The following is a 17,357-nucleotide window of genomic DNA, read 5'->3' as shown; positions in this document are numbered from 1 at the left end:
TTGTGCTGCTGGCTAATTCTGCACTAATTCCTGCCTATAAGAGGTGGGATTCACCTGCTTAATCCCATGTGTCTTTAGTCATTTCCATGTGTTCAGGTACTCTTCCTCAACTCAAGAACCTCTTGAAGACAGCTACATCCTATCTCCCCTGAGCCCTCCAGCAGGGATGGTTCAGACACACTAGAGCCACTAAAAGGCATTCCATTCTAATCTCAGTGAAATTAAATATCAATTATTATTATAATCTCAACAACAGTGGGCTTTAAGCAAAAAATGATTATTCAAAAATAGTTTCATATACATTTAATTTTTAATTTATAAGAAACCCTGCTTTATGTCCTGGTTTGTTGGATTTTTTTTTTGCATAAACATAGGGTGAAAATATTTACTTATAATTTATCCTTTCAGGCCACTTTTCAAGCTAATAGATATTTTTCTGGGTGACTTTGACTTAGATTTACATTATTTTATCTCAATGATTGGCAGCTGATAAATATCATCTTCATAATTCAGCTAATTAAGAGGATCATATTGATAGAGAAGACTAGTTTTTTACTTATTTAACATAAAATTGTATTTTTCACTCCCCCTCCACCGGTTCTTTAATTTTCCCTTGACTAAATGCACGGAGAATAAGCCATCAAACTCAATGCGTGAAGTTCAGTCTTAAAGGTGTTTCATGCTCCTTTATTTTCTTTGTGGTATTACTCATGCTCCTCCTGATCTCAATTCACACTGACTACATTAAGTTCATTATTTAATCCATTTCAATTCTACCAAAAGTAGGATCCTATAAAAGACACAGCCTAAATATTTGGTGGGGGTGGTAGTGGTGAGGATGGTTGTGTTTTCTTTTTTAATTAGCTCCTAGAGAGCTGCCAACTTTGGTTTTTACAAGTATCTCCTTCTTTTTTCCTCTATCTCCTGGGTGGTTGTCAAGCAGTAAAACTCAGTTCTTGATGTACTTCTACAGAAGCTTTTTCACTAGTCAATTGTTCAATAGAGATTTGCCTCCTACCCTCATAATTCAAGGGCTTCCTCTGTTCTCCACCTCATTTCCTATGTTGCCACTGTAAGTATATCTGATTGATTGGTCCCAGTTCATCCCTATGTCCCTCTTCAACACATTTCCTGCTTCCCCATGGAGTATCCCTCCCTTTCTCTTTTCCTTTAATTTCTTCCCCAGTCCTGACCACTAGCTGTCTGAGGACATGTGTTTTGAATCAGATATCACTAACTTCAGCCAAATTTGCTCCCTGCCATTTTCTTTAGCTGCACTATCTCCCTTCCTTCTAGATTCTTAGTAAAACTATATACTATGATTCAACTTTTTTCCAGTAGAACAGATACAATATATGCCACCTTTGGAGAGCTTCCAATTATACAGTGGCAGAAAAAGTGTCCATATTTAGTTGCAAGGAGTTCAGACAGGCGAGGTGATGTAACAGATTTGCATTTATTTGTCCAAATTACTGGCTTTTCTTCAATCTCCCAGTACAAAAAATCTGTTTTAGGGGGGTGTGTTGTTAGATGAGGATGCTACTACTGTCTGCCTTTGCCTGCATTAGTGACCTCTAAATTTGCTTTGGTCCACAGAGCAACTAGATTATTTGAAAGAATTCAGAAGACTACTCAGCATAATGGAATATTTTCAGAGCCCCACTGTTTGTCAAGAGCTACCCAATCTCTCTTCTTCAGGTGGTATATGGAATTTACCACCAAAACTATTTAAGATGTGTTATTCCCATGAAAAGTTCCACCTTAAGTTTTGGTTTTTCAGGGGAATTGATGAGGTTTCAGATGGGAGTTTTCTTCTACAGGACTATATTATCATATTAATGCTTACAGCTTCTAAAATTTCTGGCCTTTACATTTCCTTGGCATGCTGCTCTGAGCCAAACTTCTCAGTCATTAATGAAAATATAAAGCAAGTCTGCATATAATACTAGTGCTGGAAACAGTGCCATCCTCCTTACATAACTCATATATATCCATCTGGGCACAGTCACTCCCAGGGGTCTAAAAAGTCATGTAGCAAGACTAAACTCCAAGCCAATTATCATGAACTTTTCTTTAAAACTTCCAGAGATAATGTAGCAAATCCTTTAAACCAGCAGGAGTTGGGTACCTAACTACTCTTGATGTTTTTGAAAGTCTATATCAAAAAAGTCCAAGCAGCAGCTAATAATTTAGCAATTCTATCAAAACAAGCAATTAAGTGTGTCTTGTATGATTTGTTCTCTATAAAAATCATGCTGTTTGTTTACCCAAACTTCTATTACCCTCTAGACTTTACTGATTTCATCTCCGGGTATTTCCTCAATTATTTTATAAGGAATTGAAATCTAATTCATGAGCTACTCACAGTGACACCTAAATCTTTTCTCGCAGCCAACCTGTCAAATGAAGATGATCAGTCAGTATAAAATTGACTATTTTTGCCAATGCAAATTTCCATACTTAGAGAGTAGAAAGTAACTGAGCTACAGTTCAGTTAAATTTCACATTAAGAGTATGCTGAGCCTCCCAAATTATTTTAAACTGCCTACCTTTCCTAAATTTCTGCCTTGATTTGACAGAGCAATGTAGTTTAACTACTGTAGTTCTTGACTTTTTCTTCCACAAAGTAGCATAGGAATGTCCATCTGCAAAGGCTTAGGCAAAGATAATGTGTCTGAAGTGAAATTCTGGGAAATACACTCAGAAAAAGATAGTAACCTAAGTCCATAAGCTTCACCTTTGCTTAACCTTTTATTCCACTTCATCCATTATATTACATTCTACAATCAGGGGCAGCTTGGTCCCTGTTAGATGGTGACACTAACATTGTCATACTGTCATCAACATCTCTGCCACACCTAGAGAAGAGCACAATGGAAATGGTTGCAGATCAATGAAGCGTGGTGATCCTAAGAGCTGCCTGATATAGGCCTTAGGTACTCATTTCTGCAATGTAGTTCATGAAAATTACAATTGACAAAATTCAGAAAAAGCAGCATGTTGCCTAGAAGCAGGGGGAAATATAAGTAAGAGAGGAGATAAATGGTTATATTTTTAAATTCCCTGTATTCTACTGCAAATGCCTGCCTGATATGTGCTGCTGAAAAAATCACAATAGATGGCAGAAAGCTCTCAATCCTACTCCCATGCCTAAACTCCCATTTTGGTAGGCAGGATTGCTTCATTTTCTTCCCTCAAAAGATGGATGGAAGCTGGAATGCTCTCCGTTTAACTGCATTCTTGTGAAGGGAAATTCAGAGCTCAGCATAAGCTTCACTCTGGAGAGTACAACCACCAGCAGCAACAAATAATGTTCAGACAGAGGAAGTCTCCGTCCTTCCTGCAAAATGTGGCCAGATGTACCTGGAGAAATGAAGGAAGCTTCAGCAAAAATGTACTTCTGGCAAGTCTGGTGCCTGAAACCTTAGAGACATATAAGCAGGGGAGAAGGCAGGGATTGGAATGGATGTGGGCTTCATGAACTGCCTACTTGGACTTGGAAACTTAAATTTTATCCAAGATGCATTTCAGTCACTAAATTGCTTATGTGGAACCAGGATTTCATAGTCCTGTGATGCATCCACGTCTGCTAGACTGGCACTTTGAGAGGGTGTTTCATGGGAGCTCGTCCTGGGTAGGGAATAGAGGTGGGAACAAGTTGCTCTTTGTTATTATTTAGCCTTTGCATGGCAGCTGTGGTCTTCTGGCTCCTGCACAGAAAGCAAGACAAACTTGAGGCTTATGCAGGTGTGACAGTGACTGTATCTTTAGTCAGTGAAGAATAAACAGAAAAAGTAAGTCAAGAACAAAGATATAAAGACTTCAGTGGTAAGAACTGAATAAAAGATTGTTAAAAAAAAAAAAAACAACTAGCATTTACTTTTCTATGCTTTTAAGTCCTGTTACTTTAAAGCAAAAAAGTTCAAACCACCTTGAACACTGACAGTTTCAACCTGCATCTATGATGCATAGATTTCTGAAGTTGTTTTTTCTAAAATTCAATTATAAAGTATGCTATTATGCCAAGATTTTGGGTTTGCACCCTAAAATGAAACTCCCAAAACAATGAGCTTTTTTCCCACCTCCTGTCTTGCCTCCCTTCCCCCCACCAAAAAAAAAAAAAAATCCAAGCATCAAGTCTTTTAAATATAATAAATACAATAAAATATGTGGTTTTCAATAACTTTTCTTTCATTCTTGGTTTCAAGATTAAAATCTCTTAATGCTGACCCTGTAAAATTACATATGGAATTTGAAATCATACCACAGAATGTACTGTACACATGAATAGATACCAACGAAATTTGAGATCTCAAGGAAAAGAGCAAGTATTTGTCTATCTAGCTTGGTGTAAGCCAAGGGACAGACAGGGTCATTCTTCTTAGGGTCTGTTGGAAGGAAGCCAGAACTCAGACGTTCCTCTGGAATAATTCCTGGATGCTTTTTCCCAATCCCACTCTGCCTCAGACCAACAATGATGCTCTGCATTCTATGTAAATTTACCAGCAAGGAGTACTTAGAAATGAACTGACAATTCTGTTTATTACCTATGGACCAGAACACAAAATAATCCCCACCCCCAACAAAGCTGTCCTGATTCTGTAGATTATCACTACTAAATAAAATAAAACCAAAAAATAGTAGTCAACTCCCATGTCCAAAATACCATCAAAACGTAATCACACAGGTATGAATAAAGATGTCAAGATTGGTTTAGTAGACAGACCATTCAATAATCTCCATTTTCTTGGATTTTACTCGTTAACAGCAGTTAAGCACATCTAAGAACCCAATGGTAAACTACTACTGTGAATGCTATGAACTCATTTTTTTTCATTTTCAGAGGTGATAAACTGAGGACACCTTTCTACTTTCATTTCAAAATCAATTTTGTCACTGATTTTGCTGAAACAAAAGAAGGTCTTATCCAAAAAACTACCATTAAATGGAAAAGAAATACTGTGAATAACTTTAAAAGGGCTTCCAAATTTCGTATCGGCCACCATGCAGCGAATAATACTCAAAAAGCAATAGAAAATAAATAAGGAAAATTGAAAGATCTGCTCAAAGGCATTTTTCATTTTAGCGGATGCTGAGTTTCCCTAGAAGTGATGTTGCAGAAAGTTAGTGTCAATTTGAATTTAATGAAGGACAGCTGAAAAAAAAATCATTATTCAAATCGCCCCCTTAAATCTCTAAAGGCACCTTTCATGCACATATCGTGAGGGGGAGAAAATGCATAGCTGAGCAGATATTATTAAAGTAGAATATATGCTACACTAGAAAACTGATAAGCAGTACCCTCTGTACTATACTTAAGAACTGATAAAAGTAAATGCCAAGATTTTATTATCAAACCAGTTCTTTATTTTAAAAAAAGTACAGGAGAGGATCTAAACTTCCAAGATTTAATCACTTTTACTATCAAGGGAGAGAGGGAGAAACCAAACCCTGCCCTGTTCCACTGGTGCGAATCTGGATTTACATATATGATAGCAGAATTTTGTTCCACTCATACAATTCTTGTTTTAAGGAGTTTTGGTCTATCAGAAGCTGTAACCTCGAACTCAAGAAGCCATTAAACTTCTAATTGCTGGAAGCAGGAAAGATATTCCAAGGGAAATATTTCTCTGTACTCTTACCACACCTTATCTCTAAGCATCAGCCATGGACTTTTACTATCTGCAGACATACAGAGATCCTTTGGGACTTTTGTTCTCTCTCCTGTGGCCAGTTTTAAGCTTTATGAACCATTTAAAGTGACTGAGTCTGCTAATGCCAAATGTGACTAAATTTGCTTTTTAGCAGGCAGACCTGGGCTGAGCCTACAATCAAAGCTCCGCTGTGCAGAGATGCAACAGATCAGCACGCTCAGTTTTACAGTAGCAGAACAAAACCAGGCAGACCACAAATTCTCAGGTGAGTTTTTCACCTGGCTTTTTAGCGAGACCAATCTTTAAATAGCATGGTATGTTCTTTATCTGACATGGTATGTTCTTTATCTGTTCTTTTATTCATCCAGTAGCAGAGACCAGCCTAGGATGACAGCAGCAGTTAGAAGCGTCTGACAGTGAATAATTTCCAAATTGTCAACTGAAGTTTTACATGACTGTGTTCCCTCTAACAGCAGATGACTGGGTTCCCTCTCCTGAGGTTTATCCCCCATCCTTTAACCCAGTATTGTCATTCTGCTTCTGTCATGACATTTAAATATTTTTAGGTGGCTATCCAGTGTTAGAAATCACAGTTCTTCACTTATGACTGGCTTTTTCTCATAACCTATTCTGCAAGGATAAACAGGTTAAAAATAGTAAATGTTTATCCAAATAGGAATATCCCTAAGTACCTCAGAAATAAGGACATGGCAGAGAAGAAGAAAATGTGAGAGCTGCTCTGTGGGTGAAAAGAGAGCACCAAAACATGGAAGAGCACTCCCTTACCCATCCTTCCACTCCCAAAATATTTCGAGACCCAGGCTTCTCTCAGAAAATCTGACACTGGTGGCAGAGAAGAGAGTAACACAGCAGTCAGACTGAGAGGCAGGTGGCACAGCATAAAAGAACAGGAGTGAACACTTGCAGGTTTAGATTAACTGGAGAGAGGGACAGAGAGTTATTTATGCAGCAGAGATAAGTACAACTGAGGTAAACTCAGGAGCACGAAAAAGGAGATACTGAAACGTATGTATAAAAATACATATACATAATATATACTTGTGGGAGGAAAAGCTTCAACTTTCCTGTGGTTTTGCTTTTTCCTTCATTCTACAGCATCCCATTTTAGATGTTTCCACCATACACTGTACACAATTCAGAGGAATAGAGAATGTGTAGCCTCTAAATGAAGCTGCCCTGAAACTCAGCTCTGAGCAAAGACAGTGACATTGGAGCAGCTTGCAGATCTGAGCTTCTGCAGGCTGTCACTGTCCCCTTGCTCCTCAGCCAGAGCCCAGATCACAAAACAACCCAGCAAAGGGGTGGCCCAGGCCACCAAACAGATGTAGCAAAACCCTCTTCTGAAGATGGTGAATATTTTTTAAATCTCCCTTTCCCTTTCCACAGAGGAGTAATATTCTGTTCTGTTGTTCACTGTTCTGTTACAAAGTCCAAAGGTTGCTTCAAGAGCTGACCAGTTGCATGGCACAGAAAAGTGCAAAGATGTGATATTATGCATGGACTATTAGCTTTATTATGAGTTAACTGGGTTAATTACCCTCAGGGCAGCACTCGTTCCAGAGCTGATATGCTCAGTGTATCCCTACACAATGCAGTCTTATTCTCCACCTCTCTGCTTCTCACCCTTGTTTTTAAAATGGGGATAACAGCTTTCCCAACTTCTTCACAAGGATCTTGTGAAAACAAATTAACATGCTGAGATGCTCAGACGCTGAGGAAATCCAGTGAAGCATCCAAGGTAGGAGAGATGGCCTTACTGTGGATTACATAAGTAGGTACTGTTAGAATGATTGACAGGATGTGTCTGAATCCGTAATTAATGCTAAACCCTTCAAGCAAATATTTATTCCTGTGACTTCAGTAAGATGATGAGTCTTGATGGGAAAAAGGCAGATGTCCACCAAGAAAATTCAGGCAGGGTCACTGATCCCGAGAGATGGATACTGAAGTTGCCAGGGCTGAGCATCTTTGGGATTTGGCAAGGCTCAAATCCCAGGAAGGGATGATAGAATTCAGTTCTGCTTGCATGGATAATTGAAGCTCTGTTTTTCAAAACACTGAAAACAGAGTACATTTAGACCTATAATTCACATTCTTCCTTTGACATGTAACAGCTTATCAATTATATGTTTTACAGGTAAGTTTTATTCCCTGCTTCCTTAGAGAGCCCAGAACAAACAAAAAAAGCAAACAAATCCTAATTTGCATCTGTTCGCAACTGAAAAAAAAAAGTTTCAAGCAGCAAAGAAATGAGTACTCTACAGGGAAGAGTAATTTCTATCAGCATTCAAAGAAGTTTCTTACATTCATTTCTTGTGAAATGCCTTGCAAAACCTCCCTGATATATAAGTTTTCCCAGACCCAGGGCAGGATTCCCATGCTTATTTAGAGTGGCATATGAATGATACCAACAGGGTCAAAGGGAAGACCCCCAAACACTTCACAGGAGACATTCAGAACCTTCCAGGAATAAATCTTTGCAGAACACATTTGCTAATGTGGCTGTTTATTGCCATTTATGTGATAAAGAGAGACTTTTAGGTTCCCAGAGCCCTTTAAGTGCAAATGACATTATACAGTATGTATGTACTGAATGAAAAATAGGACTTGGAATCTAAAAGTACCAATGAAAATGCCACTAAAACATATGGTCTACTATGTTAAACAGATTTTTTTTTCAAGGTATTAAGGAAAAAAGCATTAGGTATAATAGCAGATTCTAGGAGATGTTGTAATACCTCTGCATAGCTTGGGCTGTGCCCAGATCCAATCCTGTTTTCATTTCCATTTTGCCTGGAAGTCAGTAGCAGCTCTACCTATCTATTGATGGTACTAAGGCTCTGCAGAGGAATCCAGACATGCTGGATTAATGGGATGAGGGCAATTGTATGAGATTCAACAAGGCCTGGTGCTGGGTTCTGCACTTGGCTCACAACAACGCCAGGCAGTGCTAAAGGCTGGGGCAGAACAGCCAGAATCCTGCCCAGCAGAAAAGGCCCTGGTGGTGCTGGTCAACAGCAGCTGAACACGAGCCAGCAGTGCCCAGGTGGCCAAGAAGGCCAATGGCATCCTGGCCTGGATCAGCACTGGTGTGGCCAGCAGGAGCAGGGCAGTGACTGTCGCCTATACTGGGCACTGGTGAGGCCACTGCTCAAATCCTGTGCTCAGTTCTGGGCCCCTCACTGCAAGAAGGACATTGAGGGGCTGGAGCGTGCCCAGAGAAGGGCAACAGAGCTGGGGAAGGGTCTGGAGCACAATGAGGAACAGCTGAGGAAGTCAGGGGTGTTTGGAGAAAAAGAGGCTGAGCTAGAACCATCTTGTTCTCTTCAACTGCCTGAAAGGAGGTTGTAGACAGCTGGAAATCAATCTCTTCCCCCAAGCAGCAGTGACAAAATGTGAGGGAATGGACACAAGATGCACCTGGGGAGGTTAAGTCAGGATAGTAGGAAAAATTTATTCACTGAAAAGATGGACAGTCATTGAAACAAGCTGCCAGGGAAGTGGTGGAATCACCACTTTTGGAGCTGTTTAAAAGGCATGCAGATGACTTGGTGACTTGGTTTAGTGGTGAGCAGTGCTGGGTTAACTGTTGGACTCCATATCCTTAGAGGTCTTTTCCAAGCTTAATGATTCTACAGTTCCAAAAGGATAACTACAATGAAATGTGTGTTTGGAGTACCTAAAAGGAAAGTCTTGTACCTGTGTGTCTGTTGTACCTCAACCCCTTGCCACAAACTCGGGCAACACTGAGAAAACCACGGGATATACCTTCAGTTCAGACACTGTGTCAGAGCTGGCTGCCCAGGTCTCCTCTATCATTAGTCAAGAGAAACACAGCCTTCCATTACCCAAACCAATCATACCAGTGTAAAGGTGAACTGTCCCTCAAAAGTGCCTATAGCTCTCCAAAGACATAAATCTGGACAGATGAATTTCACTGTCAGCATCACTATCAAATACTGCTGAGCAAGGCACAGCTTCTATCTTTTTTCTGCCACAACTTCTTCTCCCACAAGTTTCATCTATAGATTTTTACTACAGCATGAGGCAAAGTGAGGCTGCTTGCTAACATATAGTTAGATACCATGATAGGAGTTACTGACCTCTAAGGAAGAGTCCTGCTCTTCCAGTTGAGCTCCCCTTCACCTGTTGGCTACATACAAATACAATTTTTTTAGTTATATGCTCAACTTCTTTGGTTTCCTACAAAAAAAATATTAGATCACTGCTTCATGTTATACTGCAGCACATCTAAGAGAAAAATAATGAAAACAAATTTGCTGACTTTACTGGGGACTAGAAGCACATCTAAGCAGTCATAATAGCCATATTTTCTGGTTATTGCAGGTTGTAAATAAAAAGCAGAGCTAACTTGGGTTTTGTGTATATTGCCATAAGCCCAGAATGTTTGACTCACTCATGTTTGACCTTAGCATGGAATTTCCCATGTCAGGAGAGCGTGGCTTTTGAGCAGCAATATCTCTGGTATATAACCCCCAAGCTAAGTATAGCCTATCACAAAAACTGTACTCAAACAGTGCTTTTCCTCTGGGAATAATAAATAATAAATACTGTAGAAACTGGATGTGCACATTGGTTTTAAACTTCAGCAACACTGTCAAAATGTTGCCTGGCTAAATGAGCACTTAAAACAGAATTTTAAAATAGTGTCCAGAAGAAAATTAAGTGTTGTTTAAATTTTTTTGCTCATAAACCTCATAAGCTGCAATGATTTTAAGTAGTTAAATTTATATTTGCTTTTCCATAAAAGTACCTTTAAGTAATTTTTCTCATAAAGATCAATACTAGGTTTCAGCTTAAAGAAAATTTCTATAACCAAGTTAGAAATTTTTTGCTCTAAATTATGCACTGCTACACTTCTGTGCCTGGGACTGCTGCAGAAACATCCTGGTGCTTTCCATAAAACAAAGAAAGCAATAAAGACAGCAAATATCCTATACATAATGTGTGCTTAATGAGATTACTCATTGTAAATAACTCATGTAAAATGTTTCCTGATGATGATGTCAAGCAGCTCTGTGGGTCAGTCTGCAGATAATGGTTTTGAGCTGCTGAATGTTTATCATAAAAATTTTTAAATGTATTATCAACTTCTCTTTGGGGTTTCTGAGCTTGTTTTGCAGTTTTGAAACCATTCCCTAGTTTCACTGGGAACTGCAATGGGATGAAGGACCATATATGTTATAAATTAGGTGAATATATTTCTTTATCAAAGGGCTATTGCCATTTTAAGAAATCTTCTTTCCCACTTCTTCCCTTCTATTTGATAAAATAGTGGAGTAAATGACTTTGTTTGCCTGATCTCTCTCCAAATTTGCTCCTAAACCTAATCCCTCCTGTTTACAGATACTATGCTAGCCTATGCCTCTATCTACCCAAGCATGAAGCATTTGCTGCCCTGCTGGGATGTGCTGTGGTTTGCTGCTAATCCAGCACTACCTTAGCCTAGTAAGCCTAATTTTCCCCACTGAATCCGTAAATCAGATTACAGGAGAGAATCTTCAGCACCTCCAGCTACTGCCAACAATAGGAACAGCATGTTTTTCCCCAGGGAAGGCTGGGGAGGGGTGGTGAAAACAAGAAGGAAGATTCAGAGAGCTATCCAAGGAGAAGGGGGATTTAAGTGGCTATTTTAAAAAGCATCTTCATAGCTGGCAGTTAGTAACAGACTCAGCATTGCAGGGTATAGACAGACTTTTTCAACCATGCCTTTTACAGAATTGGACAAGAAACTGCATTGAGCACTGGGCAAGGAGAGGTACAGGAGACTTAGGAATGAAGAAGATCTGCAGGAATATACAGACCTAGCAGAAATATGCATGGCGTTACTTTAATACCGCCTTTAAAAATAAAGCTGGGTTTTAGCACTCAGAATTTTCCATTGCCATCAAATACTGAGGTGAAAGACAGAAGCACTGTATTAATAGCTCTGTTCTCAAATATTTTAGTTTATCCACAAAAAGCATTCACCACCACCTGAATTGTGAGTGAAATTTATTAGCCAACAGGGGTTTTATAGAAAAAGACTTAAAGCTTAGAGAGTCCCTGCAAAATGCATTTCTTGGAGTGCAGAGCAATCTGTTTATTTTATAGAGCACATCTACGCAGGAGAGGATGGGACATCATTAGGAGGCACAACACTAGTCCCAGGAGAGAGCTGACTCCTGCCAAACAGAGACTTCTATTTGTTTTGTGTTTAACAAAAGCAAGACTGGTTTCAGAAACAGTTATTCCAGGCTCATAGCCCTAGACCAATTCAGAATATGCATGTTTCAATATATTTCTGCTCGGCTCCATATCATGTCAGAACATTCTTTACATAGATCACAATCACCAAAACTAACTTGCATCTTCCAATTCATCTTCCAAAAGTACAAATTTCTTTAAAACAACACCTGTGAAGTGAATCTCAATACAAAAACATTGATTTGTTTAAACCAGGAATGTTTATGTGTTAACTCTCCAATCAAGAAGGCTAAATTGTGCAGGGCATTAGTGCATTCTTGTTCCTCCAGTGTTCCCAATAAACCAGGAAAAGAAAAAGCAGGAGTAACTATAGCCTCTCCATACATATCATGCAAATAAAACAAGAACATATGCAGGTTCAAAGAGGATTGATACTTGCTCTCCTTGTCCTGTGGATATAGGCAAATCAAGGGGCAGAAAGTTCAGCTGCAGAGTCCAAAAAGTTCAGCTGAGAGTTCAGCTGCAGAGCAGACTGGCACCTATGTAAATCTGCAGCCCACGAGCCACGGCAGCAGGTACAGCTGCTGCATTTACCCTGCAAGGACCTTCTTTAGGTTCACCTTCCCTAAAAGTCACTGTCGCCCTCTTCACATTGAGGGGGCAGCTGATGCTGAATGAGGCTTTGCTCAAGGCATGTGCCAGATCCTTCCTCTTTTGTGTTCACACCCCTTTTACTGCTTCTTCCTGCTGCTTCTCCATGGCAAATGATGCCCAAAAGGGATTTTTTTCCGTGGGCTAGAACAGAGGGCCAAGGAGCTCTGCTGAGAATGCAGCAGGGATATGCAGAGCCATCCTATATATGCTGCAGGGTGATCTAAGGTGAATGCTTATGCTGAATGCCAAGCTCAAGAAAAGCTGTCAAGTGGGCTAGAAGGAAACACAGCCCCAAATGTTTTCGCAACACAGGTGCAGCTTCTGACACTTCATTATCTTTATATAATGGATCTAGCTAGTGAGCAGCCATAGCAATTGGGAGGTGTAGTTTGATAGAGAGCAGTACAGTGAACTCTTTTTGCAGTATTTTATAATCAAACACTACAATCCTTTGGAAGACATGACTAAAAGTGCAAGTGCAGACAAAGCCACCCTTAGGTAATTCCCTTGATTAAAACTCTCAGACTCAAAGTGAATCTAATTAAGGACATTGTGAAGGCACAGAAAGTCAGTATGCACTTATGGCCTCTTTTGCAGATGGTGAGCTGCCAAACAGAATTGAGAATCTTAACTGCAAGAACCATCAACAAATTCAAAGAGGATGGTAAATTAGGGATGGCAAAATTCAGACTGTTACATAACAGCAATGCTGCCTGATCTCCTGGTTCTTGCATTAGATGCAAAAGGCCCTCCCAAGAGAGGACACAGTGCTTTTTATAAAAAATACTGAAAAAGGAGACCGCAGACACATACCATCCTCAGTGTCACAGACAGCACAATTGATGAAAGAGGATACTTTCCTAGTAGTTTGTTTTTCCTTCATTGTTCAACACTGTTTCTTCCACCACTGTTGAGAGACATCCAAACACATGCTGTCCTCATCTAATAGAGTTGTCACAACTGGACAGATGTCTGCCTTTTTTTTTACCCTACAAGACCTTTATAGGAGGCAATATGCTTTGATATGTCACTAGAAGTTTTCATTTCATTAATCAGCTTTCTATCAAAATGCTGATGTTTCACAGATATTTTTCTGTGATAAAGGCAAGTCAGCTAAAAAACACTGTTGAAAAAAGGGAAAAATATCGACCACTAGAAGTTAATTTCTGTCTGATTTAATTTTCTCCAACTGTCTGCATTAGTCTCCCAGGAAAATAAGTCTACTCTACTATAGTAAAATGTGCCTATAAATATGTGATACAGATAAGACAGACAGTTTGTCTGTTTGGCTGAGTAGAATATTGCTTGATAAAAAAGAAGCAGAAGGTACTTGGGAATTACAACTTATTTGCCTTCACTCCATTCAGCTTCTATAATCAAGAAAAAATATAGATAATAACAAGCTTCAAGAGGCAATTACCTCAAGGACCACATGTTGTACTTTAGAATCAAAAAAAATAGCAACCAAGTGAATAGTTGAAATACATTCTAATAGAAAGTTGGGGGCTTTTTTTTATACACTCAGAATTGTTTGGGTTAGAAAAGATCTTAAAAGACCATCTAGTCCCACCCATGGGCAGGAATGCCATTTACTAGAGCAGGTTACCCAAAGTCTCATCCAGCCTAATCTTGAGCACTTCCAAGCATGAAGCATCCACAGCTTCTCTGGGCAACCTGTTTCAGTGTCTCACCAACCTCATAGTAAAGAATTCCTTTTTTATGTTCAATAAACCTCTACTCTCTTTCAGCTTAAAAATATGACCCCTTGTTCTGTAGTTAAAGATCCTATTAAAAAGTTTGTCCCTGTCTTCCTTATAAGCCTCCTTTAAATGGGGAAAGGCCACGATAAGGCTCCAGGGCGAACAGACCTTGTCTTAGCTGAAGAGGTGCTCCAGCCTTCTGACCATTTCCTTGGCCTCCTCAAGGCCTGCTCTAACAGGTACACATCCTTCTTATGCTGGGATCCCAGACCCAGACACAGCACTCCATGTAGGGTCTCATCACAGCAGAGCTGAGGGGCGGAATCCCCTCCCTTACCCTGCAGACCATGCTGCTTTGGATGATGCCCAGGATACAACTGGCATTCTGGGCTGGGAGTGCACATTGCCAGGTCATGTCCAGTTTTTTATCCACAAGTACCCCCAATTCCTTCTTCTCAGGGCTGCTCTCAATTCATTTATCTCACATCTCACAGTATGTGCTGACACTGCTGATTATCTTGACTCAAGTGCAGCACCTTGCACTTGGCCTTGTTAAACTTAATGAGGTTCACATTGGTGCACGTCTCCAGCCTGTGACAGTCCCTCTGGATGGCATCTCATCCCTCCAGCATAACAACTGCACCATTCAACTTGGTGTTATGTGCAAATTTGCTGGAGGTGCACTCAATCCAATTGTTTGTATTGTTGATTAAGATATTAACTAGTATTAGTCCCAGAACAAGTTTCCACTCAAACAGTTTAAAAATAATAAAACTTGAAGTTATCCTGATCTTAGACAATTTCTCATGCTTAGAAAGACAACAAAGTTCAATCCTCAGCTTACCATTTTTTGTGACACTATATGCATGCACAAATATCTAACAAGAGACAAGCAATGAATATTCAAACGCTTATTTTTTAAGATTTAATAAACAAGTATCCTAAAAAATGCCTAAGGCATTTAAAGCTACTATGTAAAAAGTCAGGTCATGATGTTGCATTGAGTGCAACTGCTCTTGATTTGCTACCAATGTCCAGCACAATTCCAGTTCTAAAAGCATCACACTACCATTCTCATGCTCATGCTGCAACCCTCTTAATATGAACATAAAACAACATAAACAACACCACAAAGTCAGTCCAAAGTTTTTGAAAATGGAAGCTAATAATTAGAGTGAGTTAATAAGTTACTGGCATAGATCCTCACCTCGTAAAAGACTGGGTAGCTCAACTGTTCAATGGATATTTTTAAGTGGGTCTCATCATACAGATAAACAATAACATAAACAATTTTAACATAATATAAAGACAATCAAGAGCTTACAGTCATTTGCAAGATTAGTGAGAGACTGAGGGAGAGTGACAACTTGATTTTGTTTCTCATTCATCTACTCATAAATGGTGACAAGTTGATAGCTGTGGACCAACATCTTGCTGTGGTCCAGAGCCAACGGAGATGTCAGTGAAATCTTGCCAATTCCTTAGGTGCAATAAATCATCGTAGCTCTATTAGTCAGCCCTCTAACTTCCAACACCCAAAGATTTGGCTCTGTCTACAATGCAAGCTCAGACAAGATATAAATCAAAGCAGTGTCAACTTGACCGCAGTTAGGTTTTCTCCTTCTCAAATATTACTCTGTCTTTGATAGTTAAAGGCTGAACACATCTAATTTGCAGGAGGAGGAAAGCATTTACAGAAGAAATTTCCTATAAACTCAGCAGACCAAGTTTTACTCATTATCCATCATCCCAAAAGCTGTTGTTACCTATGCAGGGCAAATTCCCACTTAATAGTCTATAAAACACTTAAAATCATCAGTCTTTCTTCCATAAGAATGTGGAAAAGGAAATATGCATCTCCCCTTCCCTGCATCACCACCCGGATCTGGATGGCTCCCAGACACCACACTCAGCTGGGGCCCAGTTACAGAAACCAACAGTAACTCTGCACTCCCTAAGCTGGACTCCATCATCACCCTATACCATGCTTGTCACCGATACCCACGGCTCCAAGCTGAATGCATTAAATTCCTGAAGAGCCTGAACTTCTGAAGAAGCACTGCTAAGTCACAACCCAACACATCAACAGTTTAGGCTTCCTAAGGAGCTTGGTCTAGACTTAGGACTCGTTACTGTTCTTTTTCAAATGCATTAATTATGGAAATTTTACCTGCCCAGGGCTGCTCCAAGCACAGAGACTTACCATTCAGTCCCTCAAATCTTTGTATTAAAAGGCTCAAACTTACGGTAGAGTGCTGAATGGGTATCCAGGCAGGTGTTTCGACTGAGCATTTGTGAGATGGGCATCTGCCATGGCTCTGCTGCAAATAAGTGAAAAGGGCATTATACACAACACAGTACGTGCTGCAATCGCTAGGCGCGATGGGCTCCATTCCATAGGGAGCATCTAGGAGTTTGCTCGTAGTCATCACACCTCACAAAGTCATTTTCCACTGTCATGTAGGAAGAATAATCTGCAGCTTGCAGGACCAAAAAGGCCTCATGAGTTGTCTATTAATTTTGTGTTGAAGTTCTGGGTTACGTGGATGGAAATACATCCACTCTCAACCCCAAGCATGTGCCATCTGCCTTCCCTCCACAGTGGAGCATTCAGAGAATGGTGGAGCATTAGTCAGCAGGTAGAGATTGGCTTTTTTTCCCCATTTCATGACAGGCTGCATTTTTTCCACGATGTCCTCTTTGAACCAGTGATAGGTGCAGCCTGAAACACCCATCAGGGCTATTTTCTAGGAACAGTAAGTATGCCCCAAATTTTTAGAGCACGTTTCTTTTCTGAGCAGAATGCTCTGCTCCCCAGGTTGGTCCCTGGAGAACACGAGCAAATACCCAAGCCTCCTGCAGTTCCCTGAAACTTTGCAGAACAAAAAGAGTGAGGGGTTAATTTAAAGTCTAACATTCCACATGGCAGTGCAAGATGTAACCATCAGGACTTCAGGCTGAGCTTCCTGTAATTTCCCTTGCATTTGCTGTGATTCAATTACATTTCAGCCAAGGTTTGGAGCCCATCAGAATGAATTGTACAGCAGATTGGGTCAGAGTCCCTGAAGAAAAGTTCAGAACAAATTCTGGTGTCTGCCACCATTACTCTCAGCATTTCACA

The 17,357-nt window shown here is 40.0% G+C and overlaps 1 protein-coding gene across 4 annotated transcripts in view; it reads right to left on the bottom strand.

The window, feature by feature from the left end:
- The window catches only part of DLG2 (discs large MAGUK scaffold protein 2), an 831,288-nt gene that overhangs the window by 802,277 nt on the left and 11,654 nt on the right, over positions 1-17,357 (bottom strand). The window contains exon 2 of one of the 4 annotated variants that reach the window (XM_059838484.1): positions 16,483-16,557. The exons of the other annotated variants lie outside the window; for them this stretch is intronic. Within the exon in view, the coding sequence (XP_059694467.1) occupies positions 16,483-16,557 (75 nt within the window). The remainder of the gene's footprint in view (positions 1-16,482; positions 16,558-17,357) is intronic. 4 annotated transcript variants of the gene reach the window in all.

Source organism: Haemorhous mexicanus, chromosome 2 (genome assembly GCF_027477595.1).
Source record: "Haemorhous mexicanus isolate bHaeMex1 chromosome 2, bHaeMex1.pri, whole genome shotgun sequence".
Lineage (NCBI taxonomy): Eukaryota > Metazoa > Chordata > Aves > Passeriformes > Fringillidae > Haemorhous > Haemorhous mexicanus.
This window is presented reverse-complemented; position numbering and strand designations above follow the sequence as displayed.